The sequence below is a fragment of the Manduca sexta genome, chromosome 10 (genome assembly GCF_014839805.1).
Source record: "Manduca sexta isolate Smith_Timp_Sample1 chromosome 10, JHU_Msex_v1.0, whole genome shotgun sequence".
Lineage (NCBI taxonomy): Eukaryota > Metazoa > Arthropoda > Insecta > Lepidoptera > Sphingidae > Manduca > Manduca sexta.
The window spans coordinates 2,245,514-2,268,922 of record NC_051124.1 but is presented as its reverse complement, the minus strand read 5'-3'; the positions used below and the strand labels follow the sequence as shown (position 1 = coordinate 2,268,922).

At 37.0% G+C, this 23,409-nt stretch overlaps 4 protein-coding genes across 6 annotated transcripts; 1 reads left to right on the top strand and 3 right to left on the bottom strand.

The window, feature by feature from the left end:
* Window positions 1–93: 93 nt before the first annotated feature.
* On the bottom strand, window positions 94–3,675 carry LOC115441775 (mitochondrial 2-oxoglutarate/malate carrier protein). Its single transcript, XM_030166676.2, has 6 exons — window positions 3,232–3,675; window positions 2,603–2,833; window positions 1,868–2,041; window positions 1,491–1,593; window positions 639–757; window positions 94–291 (listed from the first exon to the last, which is right to left on the bottom strand). The coding sequence occupies exons 1-6, from the start codon at window positions 3,378–3,380 to the stop codon at window positions 111–113; spliced, it is 957 nt and encodes a 318-aa protein (XP_030022536.2). The 5' UTR covers window positions 3,381–3,675; the 3' UTR covers window positions 94–110.
* Window positions 3,676–5,039: 1,364 nt separating this feature from the next.
* LOC119188950 (mitochondrial 2-oxoglutarate/malate carrier protein-like) lies at window positions 5,040–8,533 on the bottom strand. Its single transcript, XM_037437253.1, has 6 exons — window positions 8,304–8,533; window positions 7,794–8,024; window positions 7,417–7,590; window positions 6,927–7,029; window positions 6,101–6,219; window positions 5,040–5,703 (listed from the first exon to the last, which is right to left on the bottom strand). Exons 1-6 carry the CDS (start codon window positions 8,396–8,398, stop codon window positions 5,523–5,525), a joined length of 903 nt encoding a protein of 300 aa, XP_037293150.1. The 5' UTR covers window positions 8,399–8,533; the 3' UTR covers window positions 5,040–5,522.
* A 383-nt stretch (window positions 8,534–8,916) lies between these two features.
* Window positions 8,917–12,038, top strand: LOC115441773 (mitochondrial 2-oxoglutarate/malate carrier protein). Its single transcript, XM_030166673.2, has 7 exons — window positions 8,917–9,146; window positions 9,527–9,754; window positions 10,023–10,196; window positions 10,386–10,488; window positions 10,748–10,866; window positions 11,264–11,452; window positions 11,766–12,038. Exons 1-6 carry the CDS (start codon window positions 9,070–9,072, stop codon window positions 11,442–11,444), a joined length of 882 nt encoding a protein of 293 aa, XP_030022533.1. The 5' UTR covers window positions 8,917–9,069; the 3' UTR covers window positions 11,445–11,452; window positions 11,766–12,038.
* Window positions 12,039–14,533: 2,495 nt separating this feature from the next.
* On the bottom strand, window positions 14,534–23,409 carry LOC115441774 (sepiapterin reductase). Of its 3 annotated transcripts, XR_003938500.2 has the most exons (5): window positions 23,246–23,408; window positions 23,015–23,141; window positions 21,671–21,840; window positions 16,336–16,507; window positions 14,534–15,529 (listed from the first exon to the last, which is right to left on the bottom strand). XR_003938500.2 is itself a non-coding variant. In XM_030166674.2 (3 exons), the coding sequence occupies exon 3, from the start codon at window positions 21,658–21,660 to the stop codon at window positions 20,860–20,862; it is 801 nt and encodes a 266-aa protein (XP_030022534.1). In that variant the 5' UTR covers window positions 21,661–21,840; window positions 23,015–23,141; window positions 23,246–23,409; the 3' UTR covers window positions 19,550–20,859. The 3 variants fall into 3 exon arrangements, 1 of the variants encoding a protein (XP_030022534.1); XR_005112177.1 differs by lacking the exon at window positions 21,671–21,840 and having other exon boundaries at window positions 23,246–23,409; XM_030166674.2 differs by lacking the exons at window positions 14,534–15,529; window positions 16,336–16,507 and having other exon boundaries at window positions 19,550–21,840; window positions 23,246–23,409.

The window sequence follows — 23,409 nt, the reverse complement described above, 5'->3', positions numbered from 1 at the left end:
TTTTTTGTTCAATTCCCACATTTTTTCAACCCAGAAGAAATTTCATGATTCATAAGTCATTTTAATTGGTAATTTAAATGTAATAAAATCACATTTTGTGTCTTCATATATTAATAATTCTCCAAATACCATGCGTTCATCTGCTCGAGCAAGATGAAGGTGATCACAGTGTGAGGCGCCACTTTGAGATACGACGGCAGGAACCCGCTCCAAAACGTCATGAAGCCTTCTCTCTTTATGATCTCCAGTATGACTGCCAATTGGGTTGTCTTTTTTCGGGATTCTTGTATTCTATATACAATAATTTAACGTCTTTCTTTAAAGAAATTAATTCGAACATAAAGCTACTGTTTATCCCAAATCTAGTAAAGTCAATAAGTACACTTTCAAATGAACAATACTACATGTAAACGTAAAATAATTAGCCCGAATTTTAAAGATCCAATTAAAGAAGAACGTGGTCAACCAGGAAGCGGGTTGTGAAAACTTGAAATTTAAAAAACCAGTTGAAATCATTCGGTATATTTTTTTTATCTGACATCATTTTTTGCAGTATCTGTCTACCCTAATGCAAACTCTCTTTTCAATCAATGATTGGTAAAAATTTACAGTAATATTATGGGAAACAGAAGGAATACCTCGTCTTGATCAAGTCTACAGGCTGACCGATAACAGTGGTAATAAGACCAGCGATCATAGACGCGCTGAAATGCAGCTTCATTCCGTCACCGTACGTGGGTAGCAACGCTTCTCGGGCCTAAAGTAAACAATGATATATTTACCTATATAATAGGGGAGGGCAGCATACGAGAGACTCAGATATATTAAAATCTATAATAATATAATATCAGCCCTGTATTATATACTGTTCCACTGTTGGGCACGGGCCTCCTCTACTACCGAGAGGGACGAGGCCTTAGTCCACTACGCTGGCCCAACGCGGATTGGTAGACTTCACACACCCTCGAAAATTCCTATAGAGAATTTCGCAAGTATGCAGGTTTTCTCACGATGTTTTCCTTCACCGTCAAAGCTAGCGATAATTCACAAAGAATACGCACATATTTTTTTAGATAAGTCAGAGGTTTGTGCCCTTAGGATTTGAACCTGAGGACATTCGTCTCGGCAGTCCGTTCCACAACCAAATAGGCTATCGCCGCACATAAAATTAAAATATATGCACACGAGGATTTAAACGAGCTGTGACGTTAAGAGGCGTTGCAAATACAACCATGGTGATGTCATCAACCACACGACAGTGAGCAGTCAGGAACTACTCTTACTTATATAGACTTTTTGACATGTGTGCACTAAAGATGCTCACAAAAAAACTTCCAAATAGTAAATATGTATTTCTTTATCTTAGTAATCGAGCGTCTTCAGATAAATCGCCTCACTTAGAAATACTGCAGTGACGTCATTATGCATATGGAAGCCTGAAAGGGCATATAATTACATATGTGCTGGTGTTGTACTATGATATAGCTTACTTGCGTGTATGCCGCGAGTTGTGCCGCGTTCAGTATCATTGACCTCGATATAGTGGGGAGCAGACCTCTGGTCAGCACTAGTATACCTTCCACACGCACCAACCTACAATAAATACTGATCATTTACTCACCCAACGGTGATAATTAAATTGAAATATCCACTGACCAATTTTCGAAATGTAAAGAAATATTACTCAATAAACTAAAACCTTTTAGGCTCAGTGCAGACACTGTCAACTTGTTGCCTGTTAACACTAAATTATACGAAAGTTGTTTTGGGAAATTCACCTACTTGCTAAACCATGGGTTTCTCTTGTGTATAGGTAGGATCCCTGGTGATAATGACAATGGTCCTAAAAAAATTAAGAATACTACACCTGTGTATGCAATTGAAGACATTTTTGTAGTTTTTCCGTCTGTACTTGGGGAGCCTGCCGTCCGCCGTCATCCTGATGAGCGCCACGTCGGATGGCATCGACATCAGCGCCGAGAATATCCCCGCTGTACTGCCCATAATTACCTTCGTGCTAAAGCTCGGGATCCCGTGTTTCCTGACAAAAGATTCATAATGTTTTCGAAAATAGGGAGGATATATAAAATAGCGATAATTTTAGTTGGTTGAATTTATATTCTACGGAAATCACGATAGTATATAATCCGATGCAACTCAATACAATCAAATGTGAAATTATCTATGATCTGAAGCCCTCGTATGTAATCGAAAAACTCTATCCGACCAAATCCGTTGTCAGTACCCATATCAGTTATCTTATCTGGTAATGTTATAATAATCAGTTAGAACCGGTATAATTATGCTGAAAGTAATAGTGAAACAACGAAAGTTCAAAGGAAAAAAAACAGACAACCCTTCTGTCTCTATCACAAAGCAGAAGTATGCGAGCACTGCTAAGGTTCTTGTTGAAAGGCTACTCGAAACAGTGTTATAGTAATAAGTTAACATAGAAAATATTTAATGTATTTGGCTGGAATTTGACACATAGACCAAGACCTGGAGTAGTGTCTAAGGTAGTTTTAATCCCAGGAAAGTATACAATGCGATATTATTCGCTAACTTTCACATAACATGCTGTGAGCAGAAGCTATTAACTCACTCCATATGCCAATCGAACATGGCGTTAAAACAGCCCAGCCTGGCCCCGCTGGACACCATCTGCCTGAACAGAGCGGCGGACAAGCCGTCGTACAACCCCTTGATGCCTTTGCTCTGCACGATCCCCCGCGCCACCTGCAAGGTCGACACCTTTTTTGCCCCGTCTGGCCCGTGAAGCTGCATGCGGGTCTTGACCAGGTCCGCTGGATGAATGCATGCTGTCGACACCATTCTGAAAAGACGTGGTAATTGTACCTAATTATGAGTTAAAATACATCTTAGCTTTCTAATGTGATTTAAGTGCAGTGAATGCAAATTATAAAATGAAATGATGACCAATGAAAGGATTTTTGGCCTTTGTTTTTAATTTTATTAGCTTACTTATTTATTTTTATCACATTTTGTGGGTATAAGACTCGGGTTGTAGCCGATACTTTTTCTGGAGCTTATAGTTGAACAGAATGATACAAGGGCCTCCTAAATAGCAAATCTACGTTTTCCGCAGTAAAATCGATATTTTGGGTCTGTCAAATTTTTGCCTCCGTCAAGAGGTAAGCTTAGATATTTGCATACAACCTCACGCTAGTTTATGTTAATTAAGTATTAACCGTCAAAGAAAAAATATCTTACCCACTTATACCTCCAAACAAAAACTTCAGCGACAGGGGTATAATTCTGGGCGGTGATTTTTTCCGCTTTCGCCACCACATGTCACCCCAGAATTTTGCTCCGCTACCATTTCTTCTCAAAGTTATAAGATGTTTTTGTAAAGTAACCATTTAATAGTCGATGACAAGATTTTTCGGAGCTGGTGTTCATTTTATTAAAATGTTAGGGGATAGAGTTCAGGAGGCGCTTAAAAGCGTCGCCTTTGGGGTCCTTGTTGGTAACGGATTTGACTGACGTGACCTCCGGCATAGTCTACAATTAATTAACAAGTAATTTTCAAAGCTTAGATACAGAAATTTTGGAAGTGATTTAATAAAATTTTATATTCTGACTCAAGCGATTGGAATTCGGATCGAAACAATGCAAATGTCAGTTGACAGCGGCCCTACAAAAACAAAAGTAGTAAGTGGTCAATATTTGTCTTCATAAAAAGTATCTATTGCTTAATTAAAACTAAATTAAAATTATCTGCATCTCAACCAAATTGGGTTAGCAAGTCGCCTATATAATTGTTCACCTCTAACACACAACTTGCGAAAATTCCTCGACGAAGACGACTGTTTATTGTTGTTTGAAGAAATATGATTACATTCTTGCAACGTCGTTAAGATCTTGGTCTTTCCCGCAAAGAGAACCAGGGGTGAGGCGTATTTGATGTATATAACAGGTATGAACAAATAAACGAAAGAAATTTAAATACAGTTCCATAGGATGGACAAAAATTCCTTTACATTCTGTCACAAGATTCTCTTTATTCTTGCTTATTACATTTTCATAAGTAAAAAAGAGATGTTATCTGTTACTAATAACATTTCGTTCCATTCTTTTATAATTTCCAGATATGTAAAAATATTTTTTATAAAGGGTACGGTTTGTGGCAAACTCCTATCTAGTTTTGACATACGACTTTCTTATCAGTGGTGAATGGTGAAATTTTTCGAAAGAGAACCGGACATAACATAAAGGTATTAATATGCATAAATGCGGTCTGTAAATCGTTGTAATGATAATTAGATTCTACAGAAATTCTACATAAAGGGAAGCCGACAGGAATTTGGTTATTTGGACCATTCGCCATTGATTCCTATAAGTAAGAAAGAGACAACATATGTTTCCAATAACAATCTGTTGATTACTTCTTTGGTACAATCAAAGCACAAACAGATCTTAATGGTCACTCTATAGTTTTTAATAAAAAGGAAATATATTGTAGAAAAAAGAGCGGCGATAGCCTAGTTAAGTATGAAGCGGACTGCCGAGACGAAAGTCCGCTGGTTCTAATCTCAACGGCATAGGCCTCTGTCTTTTTTTAACTTATGTGTGTATTTGTAAGTTATCGGTTGCTTGAACGGTGAAGGAAAACATTGTGAGGAAATCTGCAACCTGAGAAGTTCTCTATAAGAATTTTGACGGTATGTAAAATCCACCAATCCGTCGTAGGCCAGCGTGGTGGACTATGCCCTAATCCCTCGCAGTAGTAGAGGAGGCCGATGCCCAGCAGTATACATAATACAGGGCTGACATTATTATTACTCTTATATACATATTTCAGATACCTTCCAAAATATGATTAGCGCGCATTTTTGCGGAAAATTGTCTTAAACCTACTGTTTGATCAAAACTATATATTTGATCTCGTAATTATCACGATATTTAAGTAATCATGATATTAAAATCTTATCGAGTTCACATAACAAAGTTAAAAGTAATAAAAACAAGAAATCAAAGAAACGTGTCAAAAAATATTTTTATTTACATAATGTCACATACAAATCAATATTTATCCAAACTTCAATTCATATTTTAATACAAAAATCAAAATGTACAACGTACAGGATACAGTAATGAAATAGCCTGTAAAAAATATATTTTTGAATGTTGATCCAATAAACATTGCAGTTACCATTTTTCTATTTCACAACTCTTTACATTGTTATCGAATTAATCACCTGCATAAGACAATACACAAGTAATGCATTTATTATCCTTCATTTTAGGAGATTCAATTGCCTACACTTCGAATACCTTCATTGTTTTTTATCACACTTTCAATGCATTAAGTTGTTAATAAAAAAAAAAGAAATAGCGTACGAAAACCAAAACAGTTCTATACACACGTTTTATCCCCGAAAGGGTAAGCAGAGGTGCAACTAGTACACCTACGCTTCTACGTTTGTCTTCCGTCGCATGATGTCATAGGAAGTAAGCATAGAAGCAAAAGTGTTCTTTTAGAAAAAAACGGATACTTTATTTCATTCAAGTCTGTTGTACAGCTTCTTCAGTTCCTCAATGAAAAAGAAAGTGAAGATAGTGTGCGGGCCCATCCTGGCGTATGTTGGCAGGAAGCCGCTCCAGAGAGTCATCACTCCTTCGTTTTTAATCACGTTGACCAACACTTGGAACTGATTGGCACCTTTTCCCGCGGTCTGCACTCTGGAATAATGAAACTCAAATAATTTTACATTGTTTTATAATATTATTTCGACGTTTAATAGGAATGTTTATTTATTTACTCCTCATTGTACCAAACAGAAAAAATATACAAAGAAGAAAAGAGAGACAAAAGGCACATGTACAAATGGAGGTCTTTCTAGGCAATGTCTTCCAGATAACCATGGGATGGATATAAAAAATGTTATAAGGATTCAGGATATTTTGTTGCGGAAAAGGCTCATCACGGGGGTAAATCCACGAGCAACACCTACTACCATCTTATTGTGGGATTTAGTATATTTTAATGCCGCAAAGTGGATGTACTGATGGCATCTGCCTACCCCTATGAGAATAAAAGGTGTGTGAATATGTGCATCAGAACTACGTAGTGTCTTACCTGGTTTTGATTATGTCGACTGGCAGCGAAACAGTCGCAGTCACGAGCCCAGATATAATTGAGGAACACACGTGCAACCTCATTCCGTTCGGTAGAAACGGCATAAGGAGCTCTCTAACCTAGAAATTAAGTGTACACAATTAACATTACCTTCATCTTTTACTAGTCTTTATTGTCCATTACTTCAATGTGGGATTATCGCTGTAAAATGTAAGTTACATAAAATTCGAAACTAACTCGTATATATTTTTGGAATATAGTAATTATAAAAATAAGGCGGTAAATTTTCCGTCGGCACCGACCGACAAAAAACCTGGCTACGTAATTACACAGAAACGATTCGGATTAATTTAAAATTTATACTATCGGTCGCAAGGCGTCAATCGCTTCAAGAAGATTCTAGATTTTAACGCTCTTAAAATATACTTACGTATTCATGAAGATTCATATGTTTACGAGAATGTTAGACATTGAAATAAAACTATTTTGCGGATTTTATGGCGATTTTTATATTATAATTTTGTCCTGACGTTTCGAAGACTTTGCAGTTTTTATGGTCCGCCCCGTGACTATAGTTTTATTCAATACTCATGAAGAATAAAAGTTTTTATAAAAAATGTGTTTTAATCATCATCATCTTAGCCACAGGAAGTCCACTGCTGAACATAGGCCTCCCCCAAGGATCTCCAAGGATGTGTTTTAATAATTATGATTAAACTCTAGACTCGTCAGTATAACCGTATTTTTACACGGTTCACGTCAAAAGACAAAGTAAGTGGATATGCAAAATAGTCAACTTTGCTTAGAAAATAAAAGGCAATAAGACCTGTGAATATGTAGCTAATTGTACTCCGTTGACAACCATGGCCCTGGTGATGGTGGCCGTCGCACCACTCCACAGTGTTATGAAACCTTCCTCACGTATTATTCTGTTGAAAATTAAATCTAGCTGGAATTGACACATCTCATTCCTAGAAGTGTAAATAACCCTACACTATCTACAAAGTATGGGTCTATTTACTAATATCCGTCCATCTATGTCCATTAATTATAATTACGTTCGCGGGTTATTGACGGGTCCAAAGTGCACTTGTACTTTCATAAATAAAATTGGCTATACAAGTCACGTAAGAGCGCATCGAACCGCGACCAAAGGATACCCAGTCTTAGCTCAAGTTGAATATGCTTGTCCAGTTTCTACAGTCGCCGTGGTCGAAATCGGCTAGGAAGACACGTGACAAACAAATAAAACTTACCCTTCCACTAAACTCCTTTTTCATTTTGTTTCATTGAATATTGGTTTTAGATTCTCTTACCTGCCCAGAGCATTAAACACGTTTTTATAGTTCCTCCTCTTTTCAGGTGGTAGTCTGCCGTCTGCAGTCATCCTGACCAGCGCCACGTCTGCTGGAGTGCCGATGAACGCGCCCACGCCCCCAGCTATAAGGCCCATTGCGACTCTTACTGGGTAGATAGGGGAGCCATAATACCTTAAAACGAATTATGGTGTTACTGGTGTATATTCAGTCACTACATAACTGGCTAAAAATTTAATTAAACTATATCACTCATTAGGAAGATGTGACTATCACGCATACAACAACAAAAATCGAATCACACAAATATTTCACTACGAAGCTCTGCTGATCTAATCTTAAAAAAATATAAAGATTAATGAAATACTCAAAATCACCTTGTATGGTAATCAAACAAAGTATTAAAGCATCCCATTCTGCCTGTGGTATACGTGGCCTGTCGAAAAAGCGCTGCTGACAGGCCATGGTAGAACCCAAATATCCCCTCAGTCTTGGCGATTTGCTTCACGACTTCTGACGTGGAGACCTTCTTACCCCCTTGCTTGCCGATCAGTTGCATTCTGGTTTTCACGAGGTCCGCAGGCTGGACGATGCATATTGACATCATTCTGAGGGTATACAGGAATTATATTGTACTTAATACCTTTTGTTCATTATTTCGGTGGGGTCTGTACTTACTCATAATTTGTAGTAGGAGTGTGGGACAGAGTTAAAGGAATAAACTAAATGCAAACAAAGATGTACTTAGCCCCTTCCAATTAGGTGTCTCTATTGTAAGTATTGAGAATAATTTGCAGGAAGAAAGAAGAAAATAATTGAAAATTAAATTAATTTAACGTTTTGATTTCTTTTGAAATATGTTAAACTACATTTATCTTTATGTTTACCCTGCCGAACCACCGATAAGGAAATTCACCCAACCAGGCACAGTTATACGCTCAAACTCTTTTTTTTCTGGCGCATTCTTCTGATCGTCTTCCATAATAGCGTAACTTCATGCTTAAAACAGAATGTTTTTCCTGTTCTTCCCACTGGTAAATTTTATTCATCGTATATTTATCTACAGAAATTTAATAACAAATTATTTGCTCTACATCGCTTTGAGTTTTGACGACTGATTGTCATTGTCTGATTATCAAACAGAACTTACTGAAACTTATTATTTTAAGAAGTTTACAAAAAGTTATATTTGGACAAGTCTCATACTCGCGTCGAGTTTTTCTGCTCAGTATCAAACACGGGTATCAAACCAAAGTTTTATGTCCGGTACCGCGATTAATTCAGCTTAACCTATCCTTCTGAAGTTGAAAGATGTGTATGTATTTATGTACAAAATTGTAATTTTACACACCGTCACGCCAATTTCAGACCATCCTGTCGAAGAAACCGTGAGAAAATTTTTGTAGTTACTAGGTATATTTTAAACAAAGACCTTCTAAAAAGATATTAATCTAAACAGTATTTAATGCAGATTTCAATGTAACTAGCCGTTATTTCATCTAGTTCTCTTCTCTTGAATAAAAGAAAAGCACAAAACACGTTACAAATTGACAGTCTAACGTCAAAAAAAACAGCAACTATAAAATTGTACCAGTAGTAAAATCATGGAAAACTGTTAAATTTATTTTGCGTGGAATATAGACGACGGTAAACATGGGGGATAAAAATAAAAAACCCGCTCCCAAGGTCATGCCCGGGTGGATGAATTTCCTCATCGGTGGCACGAGTGGGTAAGGCACATACCAGGCACCAAAATGAATTTCGAACATATTCTTCAAGGGATCACATTTTAATTATTTCAACCACATTTCAAAGATTAAAAACAGTCAAGTCGTTAATTTTGTACAGGACAAAAGAGTGTCATGACAAGTCATCACTATCTATGAACATCCATAATGTTCAATGCATCTTGCAATATGAAAAAAAATATATAGAATTTTATAACGTCCCTTGCAAATTCCTGTGGTCCTCTACCCTGGATGTACCATTCCACTTCAGTAACTTCCAATTCTTGAGTGATTCATCAAAACATTCGACCTAAAAATTTCTAAAATGTTCCACAATGCAAAATCCGTACCATATGTATTTGAAAATATTATTTTTTTTACAGAATGTTGGCTACATGTGTGGTCCAGCCCATGGATCTGGTGAAGACCAGGATGCAGCTGATGGGTCCGGCCGGAAAGAACGCATCGACGGGGGGTGTCATCAGGGATATCCTCAAGGCCGAAGGATTGTTCGGCTTCTACACCGGGCTCTCGGCTGGCCTGTTTCGACAGGCAACCTACACCACCGGCAGAATGGGCGTCTTCAACTCCTTGTTTGAATATTATAAGAAGTAAGGTTTAAAATTTTTATACTGTCATGATTATTATAAGTAAAGATTATTTTTGACGCCAAGCGTTTTAAATTTAGCTATGTATTGTTTTGGCAACAACGAAGTAGGATATTCGTTTCATGTGGTTCTTTTTGAAAAAATATAATTGCTACTTAATGAAATGCATTTGAAAATCGCCCGCCAACAAAATGTAAATCAGAACGGTTTCTGTAGCATAGACTTGACCTTCGTAATTAACATCAAACCAATCAAGCATAAAAATTGTCAGGAACTACGGTGTGCCCAGTTTCCCGATGAAGATCTGGATGGGCGTCGTGGCCGGCGGCATGGGCGCGTTCGTGGGTACTCCAGCCGAGGTGGCCCTCATCAGGATGACCGCAGACGGCAGGTTGCCGCCCGACAAGAGGAGGAACTACAAAAATGTGTTCAACGCGCTCGGCAGGTCTGGACTATAACCATAGTCGAAATGTGCCTCCTGCATCTCGGGGTTACCTTAGGACCTACTTTTTATCCGTATACCACCTGGCCGGATCCGGCAATACCGATGAAAATCTGGTAGGATCCAACTGGATTGAATGTGGTGCCAGATTCCAGTCCCTATTAGTGATTATTTTAATTTATTGTGTACCAGAATGGCGCGGGAGGAAGGCATCACCTCTTTGTGGCGAGGAGCAACGGCCACGATCACGAGAGCCATGGTGGTAAATGCAGCGCAATTGGGCACATACGCACAGGTGAAGATTTTTATAGTCAATACTTAAGTACATCGTGGCTAGCTATTCTGTAATGAATACATTATCAAACTGTTTTATTATCTTGCTTTTTAACATCTTACTGATATTATAAATGCTAATTAACTGGTTAATAATAGTACAGCATCGTGTACCTACACGGAGAAGTCCTTTTCCCGTTAACAAAATTGAACGAATATTGGAACTACCCACATTATGTAAATCGTTTTTCGGTTAATTCATTATCGCTCTTTGTCCGTAGTCTAGAGAAGCCTTGCTGCCTAGCATGGGAGAAGGTATAAGCCTCCATTTCTGCGCATCAATGATATCTGGTTTCATCACTTCTGCCTGTTCTCTGCCCGTCGATATTGTTAAAACCAGGTAATATGAAAATATCTCGAAAATATTATACATTATGTTACGTAAGTGATCTAGCAAGTCCGCAAGTGGGCTTAGATGTTATTCATTCGTTCAGAAACGATTTTTTTTTAATACCCTCACTCTAGAACACGAGTATAATTAAATTCCCTGTATTACCAAATCTACGAAACTAATGCAGTCTACGCCAATATCAAAATGACGACCAGCCAGCCTTAGATACCCAGTGTATCTATTTTTTGTCGATGCGGAACCCGTGACCCGCCATCCCCCTGCCCTTCCCCTCCGCGCTCTCTAAGGCTATAGTGCCCTTCGCATCAGTAGACCCGAGCAACAATACAGAAATCCTGTAAAAGTAATGCTCTGACGAGAATAGTAAACTCTATGCACAACTCCCCAGGGTACAAAACGCGGCGAAAGGCACCGGGCAGGTGGCGGTGCTGATGGGCGTGATCAAGAACGAGGGCGTGCTGGCGCTGTGGAGCGGCTTCTTACCCACGTACGCCAAGATCGGGCCGCACACGGTGCTCACGTTCTTATTCATGGAACAACTCAATTCTCTCTACTTCAAGATGGCTTAGAGTGTCAGGTGATTCTTTTCTTGTGCTATATATATCATACCAACATGCCTTTTTGGCTTTATCTTTGGTTCAATAGTGTAGGCGATCGACCCATTATTTCCATCTAGTAATATTTATTGATTTTTTATTCAAAAGTACCACAAAAGACAGACGAAATGTGCTATAATTGACGTAATCTGAAAAAGTTAAGCACGTTTTTTTACATGAAATATTAAAGCAGTTTTTTTTAATAACATTTTCCTTTTTCCGTAAGAATTTTATGCATGTCCACGCTAAGTATAGTCACGATTAATTCTCAGATGTAGTGTTACTTTTCAACAGGAGAGAAATCAATGTTTGTCCCGACTTCCGTCTACTGTGCGAACTGTAACCCCGGCGGTCGACAGCGACCGCAGCGAATGGCGGCGCGCGATCCCCCACTATTCCGCATCGTTCTTAATCGTACGATCAAATTCGGAAGAATGTATCGATTTATGTGCCGTTGTTTGTGATGCGTGCAGTAGGTAATACAAATACCATAAATTTGAATAATAAATAGAAATCCACAATGTCTTAAGTCGTTATGTGACTAAGTTAATAAAAAACTTTGTACAATTTATTGTTTATTCACACAGCCCATTATAATACAACTAAATAACATGTTCCCATATTATATCCGCGTTCGGAAGATTCTGACCAGTTTTTTGTTTAGCAAACAAAAAATTGTCGCCTAACTTTACCTTAATTCAAAATCAAGTACTTTTTCGATTTATTACACACCTATTGAAATATAACAAAAATTGGGAGAACCTGACTTGTTTTTAATCGCCAATATGAACAATACACGCCCCGATAAATCGTACTGCCTATAGTGCAATACGATTAATCGGTACTGTAAGTTTTACTATTCGAAAGTGATATTCTTGGAGGCTCACATATTAATCTTTTAATTTTCAAAATATCCATAAACCGTCAAACAATAGGTCAAAGAATATGTTTTTGTAAGAATGGTAAAATTAGGCGACTTCTAATTATAGTTATATGAACTAAGTACAATAGTAAATAGCTATAAATTACAATACCATATGCGGCATTACAAATTACTAGCTTCGTATTACAAACTGTTATACTTGATGTACAAATTAAATTATATATCACATAATTCTATGCCTTCCAGAGAAAATTTCCAAAAATCCCGATAAATAAATGGAGAAGCATGATTGTCTTTTAAAATTTATACAGACATGAAAATATTAATTCTCATTTTGCAACATAAATAAAAATTAACAATGACCTTACAATAGTGATCCAGCGAAATGTCTTCAATATTTTTACGATTCAATAATCTAATGCATGTCACACGATCTGAGAAATCGCTAACATTCGAACTGCACTGTTTAACAGCTGTTTTCAATAAGCCATCCCAATCTGTCTTTAATCCGACTCCGAGAATGAACCAATCAAAATAGCTCATTTGTAAGCTTGTCAAAAATCTTTGTTTTGATTAGTCCATTTTTGAAATAGATCGATAAAAGCAATTGAGATCGCTTATTGAAAATGGCGGTAAATCAAAACGAAAAATTGTTACACGATCATTATAAATAAACTTGTCAGATTTTAATGGCAAATTCAGCTGACCCGAAATCAACGTAGTTTAACTACAGATAAATCGGACCGATTTGTCGTATCGTGTGACGTAAAACTACAATGCGGTAACTTCGTACAATACAAAAGTACAAATATAATCCTCGCTCCCTTAATAACATTGAATACCAATATAAATCCAACTACTTTGCACTTTGGTTTAGTCTATTTCGGAACTTCAGCAAGATAAATCATACCTTATATATTATGCTCACATTTATATATGTAATTATATAATAGTATAGACTATAAATTTTAATAAGGTAATGAGATTAATAGATAACTACACAATTCAATTTTGAAATTGAAGACTTATTTGTTGCCAAGATCTCGTTTAGACACGTTTCAAAACTTTCTCTAGTATACAAGGGACGTCTAGGTAGGTACCACTGTAATGTCTATTTCTACCGCTAAGCAGTGTATGCAACCATGTTCCGGTTTGGACGACATTATAGCGTAATCACTGGGCATTATGAGATTTAACATATATATCTCAGGTAATGAACGCAATGGAGTGCCATGCAGTCAGTAATTCAAAGTTTTAGTATCTTTGTCTGCGGTCGTATCGTTTGTCATCAGGCAATCGGCATGCTCGTGTCGCCATTCAACTTAAAAAAATAATCAGGCGCATACGTCAAACTAGTATGGTAATATGCGCGTAGGAATGACACTATGTGGGATTTTTGAATGTGCTTTAGAATAGAATGAATTGATCTAAAAAATCTCAACTAACCCCTCCTTTTTTTATACGGGAACGGCAATGTGACCCCCCCATTGTACGTATTGGTACGTGGAGTGGCGTCAAACAGAATGTCGACTGACGAGAGATCGACATGTCGACAGTCGACACCTTTTACCGGCCTGTCGAAACCGGATATACACAGGCTGATCCCAGCGACACACTTACGTGGGCCGGTATAGCGCCTTGTGTACGGTTGTAGCTATCCGCGCGGATATAAAATATATCCCATCACCAACAATTAGTATTACAATTTGTTAAACAAAGCCTCAACACTTCGACTTTCTTCTTATTAACTGTATGCAGCCCTTCAACATATATAGTGGTTTTCATTTTCACGAACTTCACTAACTATTAGCCAATAGAATTACGCAAATGTCACATGACTTACTCTTCTACAATTCTATTGGTCAATTCACTTTCTAGCTCTACTCATATCTTATTAACCGCCATTTTCAATAAACGCCTTTTTCGCGCCATCGCGTAAATGAACCAATCAGAACAAAGCATTTTTTGACACGCTTACAAATGACTTACTTTGATTGGTTTAATCTCGGAATCAAATTGAAGATTGAGATTGGGATCGTTTATTGAAAACGGCTGATAGTTGATTGACGTTTTAACATCCAGGAATAATACAGTGTATTAGCAAGATGCTTAGATTATTTTTGGGGATAAAAATTTTTTGTGGCAAAACGCAGTGGCGGCCTTAAACGACGCGTGGCTAGCGGCGAAAGAAAGAAGAAATATCAACGCGAGGCTCCGAGCAGAGCAAAATAAATTCCCGATTTTAACAGTTTCGTAGGTGAGATAATAAAAAAAGATCCTCCAAGGCTCCGCGCAAGGGCCCTGTAAGCACGAAACTCTGGGCAGCTGCCCAATTCGAACCCCCTTCTCCCTCTACTAAGGTTAATTGGTACTTGGTGTTATACTATAACAAGTTATGTGTCAATTTGCTTCGTGTTTAAAAATACGATAAACATATTCTGAGATGAAAACCACTGCGAACCAGCTGGTTATATATTAGTATATATATTTGCCTCTAATGGTCGTATTCACTGGATTTCAGCAAAATGTAAACTAACCCCTAACATGCAACATCTCCCACCACTAATCTGGTGGGGAATTCATTCCTAAAGGTCAACTAACACAATGTAGGGTGTAGGCGAATACGCCGAATTATTACACAATATAATAATTTTATATTAAATAATAAATATTTCCATTTCGGATCTTATTTTGACTGTACAAGTTTATTTATTGGGTACGATTAAATTATCCATCGATAATTTACGCTTGTATCCAAATACTGGATATCAATACCCTATACCACATAGATAAACTAATAACATTATAGGAATGCAAACGCATATAATAACCCTATGTGGAGCCAAAATGCTGAAGGTATTTTTTTAAGTTAGTTCTTTTTTTTTAATATTGCAAATTAAAAAAAACCGAATTCCAAAGACAATTTGGCCTCTATACGTCCCTATGGATATCATAAATTTAAGTAAACACCTAAAATTTTACGAAACAATTTATCAAGTAACCAGACAACCATCTAATATACGAACGAATAGATCATATTTTGGCTTAGCATTTACTGGTCACTGTATCAACCGTAAGCAACCTCCTCTACTATAGTCTCCCAGGAGTCGGTGGAGCCTGTCTCCCAGGACTCAGCATCGCCTTGCTCGTCATCTTCCTCCTCGTAGTATGCTAGCTGAAATATTGAAAAACCATTTATTTAATATAGAACAAGGAGCGAGTATAATTGAAGCGGTTTACACTCAAAAATATGTTGCAACAAAAGGGGGCGAAGAGGGTTTTATGAGTGAAAACATACAAAAACTTGTATCTAGCTTGAGACGTACACAGCCTCGTCAATGCATATTGACCAAGAATGCCATGTTTACAGTAGGTAGTCGTGAGAATATCACATGTGCTGTTTCTCAACCCGAGGTCTACTCTGCTCACCACGTCAATAATTTCCTCATCAGATACACAGAAAAAATATAGAGGAAACTTTAGCTACCAAAATAAAATTGTAGATTGCCTGTCGAAAGATGAGAATTTATACCCGATGCGGTGATGCGTTCGCACTTTATCACGTCAAGTGACGAATCATGATCATGAAACTTTACTGGTGGTAGGTCTCTCATATGTGAGACTCCGCCTGGGTAGGTTAGTACCTACCCAGGCGGAGTCTCAATGTCTATTTCTGCCCCCAAGCGGGAGTGTGTAGTCACTGTTGTGTTCCCGGTTTGAAGGACATTGTAGCCAGTGTAACTACTGGACATGATAAGACTTAACATCTTATGTCTCAAGATGGCGAGCGCAGTGGAATACCAAACAATACTTTTTAATTCAAGGTGTTGGATGGTGTTTCTTCTGTTTATGGGCGGTCGTATCGCTTACCACCAGGCGAACAGCAAACTCGTCTCGTCATTCAAAGTAATAAAAAAAAACCTTAATTATAGGTTCATTAGTCGGTCTTCCGAACCTGGGAAGATTTATAGATAATCTTACCTCGTTCTCATGCAGCGTGTGGACGGTGTGCACACGTATCTGGAACATGAACGCGCGCCCGAGCACGGCCACCGTGCCGCTCAGGATCAGCGGCATGCTGAACCGACACTTCCAGGCCAACCCCATCAGGAATATGAACAGGCTCTTGCGGTTCCCGGCCATCACATATTACCTGGAGAATACAATCGAAATCTTTATAGCTATTTCCAAATGAATAACGTAATGGCAAATGCCAAGATCAGGTATCCATGATCAGCAGTCAGAACTTGGAATAGTGACAAAGTTCATAATGCAGTGAACTATGCATTCAACACACTAAGTCTTAATCTCATATTGTCTACTAATATTGAGGTCTCGGGTTAAATCCTCGAGTCGGCGGTGATATAAAGTAAAAAACTTAGCCCGAAGTCTGGAATGTGTGCCTAATATGGCGATAGCCTTGACCCGTATCACATCATGAGACGAAATACGCACGAAAGTAGGTCAGCAATTGCGCCTCTGCCCACCTCTTCGGGGATAAAAGGCGTTAGTGTGTGTGCTTACTAATGAAACTGGTTATAATTTATTTCAATCGAAATGGGACGTCTTGCACAATTGCTTAACGGCAAATATAGATTAAAGATGGTATGTGCTTAGGCGGTCTCATGCAAGAGTCTAAAATTACAACTTCGAAGTAAAACTGTTTAAATTATCTGCTGGAGGTGATTATTTTTACTCTATCATGCCATACTGGAGATAATATGTACCTTTTTTAAATAATTAATTAACGATTTTTTTTTCAAATGCGTAGTGAAAAGAGTTTTCGATATCTAAAAAAAGAGAAAATTTTGAGATTTTTTTTAAACGGACACAGAAAAATCACCCCAGATAATAAGCAAAGTGAGGCTAGTCTCGAGTGACGATAGATAACTCCTCGCCAGTCGACACAATTATGCAGGACTTTTGAAATTGGTATTTGTGACTTGACCAACTCATTAATCATAAGCAACAGCATACCAGTGCCGGCCGTAAACAGCGCGAGGCCCCAGGCGAAAGTAAAAAGGAAACCACGTGGAGCACAACAAAAGACAGTTGCCCGGTTACAAGTTTTTTCGGTAAGATCGTAAAAAAAGTCCTCCAAGACACCAAACGAGCCCCTGTAAGCGTGAGGCCACTGGCGGTTGCCCGGTTCGCCTTCTCCTAAGACCGCCTCTTGCTATCACCAGTGGCGTAGCTTAATGGGTTCGGCTGCGATGCTGCTCTTTAGAGAGGCGCCAAATGTCCACGTAATTGCAACTTAGTTCTTTCATATTTTGTCACATATACCAGTAGGTGGGGGGCACGTGGCGCTTTTTCTTATCTTTCCTTTTTTGGTTTCGCCCGGCGCCTAGGGGCTTCACAAACCCACCCTACGCCTTTGGCTGTCACTGTATACATTCTGGAAGATTGGTAACACGCCGTTCCATATTACAAGGACAGAACTAGTGTAGGCAAGGCAGTTGCGGCGCTATACCGAATTGATATTTGTATCATTTTATCCCTACCAGTTTGTTATACTCCCAAGAATACGGCCAATTTCAGTAAACGATCCTAATCTAACACTTCGATCCAATACCGAGACTACACCAATCAAAATGTCATTTGTAAACTTGTCAAAAATACTTTGTTCTGATTGGTCCATTGCAACTGATCGAAAAAAACAATTTGGATCGTTTATTTAAATCAGGAAATATGTGGTCTTATTATTGTTTCCTATCTAAACTAATTTGTCTAACTAACGGCTCTCTTAATTAATTTTGGGTGTTTTGCGTCACTCGTTAATGAAGTATTACTCGTTTATTCATAAGATCTTGATTGAACTCTAAAAATTTTACGTCATTACTTCAGGTCATAAAAGCAGCATGTGACATAACCTAGGCATGATTTTAATGTGCCTATGGAACCGTATACAGTGCACAGACAAAATATAACCTACAAAATCGGCAGACTAGCATGTTCGTAACAGAAAGGCAATCCGTCCTTCATATAGTGGCCGGACAATGTTTTAACGCATCGCCTTGAATGTAACACACTTATCGTACATTGTTTATGAATATGATTTTGTAATTATCTTATCAATTTAATTACTGGACACTTGATAGCTCTAACGGATTGACAAAGTATGATTCGATGATGTTTCGTCAGTTTTCGCTCGCTTTCGTGCTCATTCCAGGAATAAAGTTGCTAATGTTACTTCATATAAGTAGTAGCAATTTCGTTAGAATTTTTATTTCGAATGAGATCAGTGGTATCAGAGATTACCCTGTCGTCCATACTTAAAAACTTTATTGGTATAGTTTTTAGGATTGTGAAACAATTACGAATTTCATAAATTTTCATCCCTACCCGGATTAAAATAAACTTTTGCGTGGTGAATGTGTTTTATATATAATCTATATAAGATCGAAATCATAGTTCCTGTAGAAGCGTAGTTGGGGCGGCAGGGCCTACCTGCCCCGCGCGGCACAATGTATAATATAAAAGGTTATAAAAATTGAAACTCTTTCCTGAAATATTTTATCGCATGCACTAACAGCTAGGGGAAAAGAGGAGGTGTGGCGTGGTACATTTTTGGTTTTAATAAAATACTTTTTTTTTCTACTATTCGCTCGACGTCAAGGGCAACACATTTTCAATCGAAAATCCATGCTACGCTGCTGCCAATATCTACTATAGAAGCTAGTAGATACATTTGCTAACATAATATTTACATGGTCTAAGTATATTCTAGATCGTCATAACTTGTTTAATCACGGATTACGCAATTTCAATATTTTACGAGGTCTCCTTTAGTGCAATTTCTAGACATTTCTATTAGGGGCTTCTGTCTTATTTTCCTATGGCATTCTAGTTTAGTCCTATTTCAAATAAAATATAACTAAATTATACTCGACTTTTTTGTACTTTACACCAGAAAATAGTACCCTGGCAACAATATTAGAGGTTAAAAGTTAAAACAAAACATAAAAGATCCAAATAAACATTCACATAACCACACAAAAAATAATTGATAGTAAAATTAATCAATAAGTAAAAAATATGAAGCAAATAGAAACCTCTAACTTAGGCCAAGTGGCAAAGATAAACAAATGATAAGCGCTGACAAACAAAAATATGAATGTAACTCATATTTCATAACATAAAGGAGGCTGGGGTTAATTTAGCGATAATATTGTGAATGGGTAACAAAAACACGTTGAATTTCCAATGTTTATTACAGATTAAATATGAATTGCATTCATACACATTAAATACTAGTACATAACCACTTCGGTATTAATATACGGAAAGCGTACATTATAGAATAAAAATCAGATCTTTATATTTGACAAAACATAATTAACCGCTAACGAATAAAATCACAAGCAGATATATATGTTATAATATAAGCTGGCTTTGTAATGTACCAAAAACTGACGGTCAAAAACGACTTTTTACCCAATAAATTCAAAATATCACCAATGTCTTTATGTCATTAGAGCCTTCATTAACACATACAAATGGGGTTTTAGAGATTCACACAGATCTTTTAGTACACACTACATAATATTATATCTACGTTAAGTTACATTTGAGACACGTATTATAGAATATCTAGATTATGTTAATAGTTAAAAGTAAAGAAAGCAGAATACACGAGCGTGCTTGTTAAAATGCAATAGCGATAAAAATTAAGTTAAATTGTGCGATAAAACTTAGATATATTGAAATCCTACAGTTTATAAACCAACCAATATTGTCCAGGGAGATTTCCAGCTGACTTAGTTGTATTATAGTTGGTTTTATCAAAACTCTAAATTCACATCCTTACCATCTGTATTATCAACGCTATCAAAAGCGCTTTCTTATATTTTGTGCAGGACACAACCATAGAACTTATAAAGCAGCTTATATCGTTAAAACGATTGTTAAATAAAAAGAAAGTTTTCTTATTAACATCAATATAATTTAAACGCAATTTAATGGAATGTTAAATGTTACCCCAACTTCCTCAATAACAATCATAATTATGTACTTACAAACATAAGACACGTATCAACGAGCATTTCAACGTAGGTCCATAAAAGTAATCATTTATCAAACCAGCCTTTTTGCCTGTCTACTATGTGATAATAGCTATTTGTGTTTATAATTAGCACGATTATGTCTAGAAATATCGATAGAGCGTAAACACTAACATGACTAAATTCAAATAATTCTTACATTTACCTCATTTTCATAACGTGACAAATTTGAGCACTAAATACACGAGCATAAAAACAATTTTTGTATAAACATTCAAACATATCAGAACAGTAAAGCTGACATAATCCGCATATCTTATATTCTGCTTTCTTATATGTCAGCAACATGCCATTATTTACCAATAAAAATTCTAAATTAGTTACAATAAAGTAGCTTTTTATTTGATATAAAATGAGTTGAAAATATCTGATGTAGATTGGCATTTAAGTAAGAAATCTAACGCTAGTGTAGACATTCACCTTATGGACTTGAAATGAGCCATTACTCATCATCAAAGTAATCCACATGCTCCCCTGGGCTGAATTTGCTGTTAAGCAGCACCTTTACGCATTTCCTAGCTGTCATTTCAGGTTTGAGCAGGGTTCCCTGGTTCTTGAAAGAATTGAAAACATCTCTCAGATTCTTGTTGACTGTCTCGGCAAGAACATAGTCAATCATAGAAGTCTCAACGGGTCCTGGAGAGTAGTTCAACACACGGATATGTTTCTTCTCCTCAGCTAAAACTTTGAAGTACATCTCCCTGGCAGCCTTACCGCTGCAGTAGTAGGCCATGCCACTCATCGGCTTGATAGCACATAGAGATGTTATGTTTACAATCACCACTCTGTCCTCCACTTCTTCAAAGAGCTTTAAGAATTGGGTGTTCAACGCAATCACATTAAAGACATTCAAATCATAGTACTCCCTCAACTCAGGCACGTCTTGCATGCGTGCTGTGTCCACAGCTAAGTTTCCAAGAGACCCAACATTATGGAATATCAAACTTGTGCTGAAATCTGTGACCCTGCGTCCCTCCAATGATTTATTTAAGGCAAAGTTCATTTCTAGCAGTGATGCCTTTGATAAATCAATGGATTCGTAGAAAACTTTGACATTCTTAGATTCACACAGGCTAGCGGTCTGTGAGAGCTGTTCTTTGTTACGAGCCAGGAGGAGCATGACAGAGTTTGGGCCGAGCATCTTTGAGACTTGCGCAGCTATGGCCCGACCTATGCCCTGAGAGGCACCTGTGAGCACACAGTATGTTGTGCCAGATAAGTCAATTTGAGATGATGACGCCATGGTTACTTACAAAATTTATGCTACTTGATTATTCCTGCAACAATTTCTCAGCCTCTGTGTCGCCGATGACGGGGTCCAAGTCGCAGCCCTCGCGGAGGAGTCGGTCAATACAGTCAGCCCTGTACGCTGATAGGTTTTCAACTACCTTATTTTTGGACCTTACGGCCTTGAGTTTCCGTTCTGCAATATATTTTAAATGAATAAGAAGTTGTAGTCTATCACAACCAACAGGTGGATCAGTTTTTAAAGTATTTATTAGATCTTTGATGAAAAAAAGAAATGAGCAAACAATAAAACTGCATGTGATTTAAAATCTATTCATTTCAACAAGTTCAAATTTACCTCACATTACATAATTATTATGAAATTTGTTTTTTAAAACATATTTTAAAATCTTATCTAATGAGAACACCTATAACATTCAAATGCAGGTTTCAGAAAACTTTTTGACAAATAAAGAAAACTGATTAAGAAATCAAGAGTCAATTTCAATGCTTCTGTAAAAGTAGTTTTGCAGCAGTCCAATACTCCACAAAAGGATTAAAAATTGCAACACAAGGCTGAAATTAAAATACCTATACATTTTATATATTGAAGAGAATATTAGCATACAATATCATGTAACAAGCACTTGTATATATCACACAAGTGTCGAACACAATTATTTTAAAACAAAGTCCCCGCTGAATGAATATGCCAGTCTAAACACAAAAATATGTGATATATGGCAATGCAAATCCTTATCAATTATTAAATTATTAAAGCACATGTAAGTACATTTACTATCTCCATTGATATATAACATGCTAGTTTTTGCTTGTGGCTCCATCTACATGTAAAAAATTTACCAGAATAAAAATTTTCCTATAGCACTCTGGAGTAATGTAGCTTCCTAGTAGTGAAATTTTTTCAGAAACTGTTTAGTAGTTCCCAAGATTAGAAACCTCTTCAGCTTTATATATGAATTAGTATACATTAGGTACTAGAAATAAACCTACTATCTACAAAAACTATCTTTTAATGTATGATCTTACAAATAGAAAATATAAAACTTAATTGAGTTTGTTTTAAATAATTAAATTCATCTTAGGAAATAATAGAAAATGAAAAATAAAGCATGATTCAATATATATACAATCAGACTAATAAAACAGTCTTTAAAATATCTCCTCATGAATTCTTAAAGAATGTACTACAGAGATACATAAGAATGGTTACAATTTGATGAAAGACGCAATTTTATTTGCGGTTTGAACTGACAATATCACGTTACACCGGAAAACATGCACTGAGAAATTGTTGTGCAATGATTGTACACAGATTAATTACAAACACATTAAAAACAAATAATTACCCAAAACGGCCAAATATTCCTCGGAGTCGGACAACTTCTCGAATTCAGGAGCGGGCTCGAAATTATCTTCAAATGCAGACACAACTGTTGATTTTTCCACTTCAGTGCCCCAAGGATCCATCAAATTCTAAAAAAACAGACTAGATAAATACCTATGTATGTACTGTGAGTAGTAATTAATGAAAATTCTGCAATTCATGTAGTTTAATACGATATAGACAAACTACTTACTTGTGCGGAGGCTGGACGCCGAATAATCACATAAATCACGATGGAATGGGTTTTAATTAGACTGTGATTGAAAAAAATAGTTTAATCAATGGAAGGGAAGGCCGAATACATGGGCAAATAATTGTCATTGACAGCTACGTTTCATAGTCCAATATTTACCTATT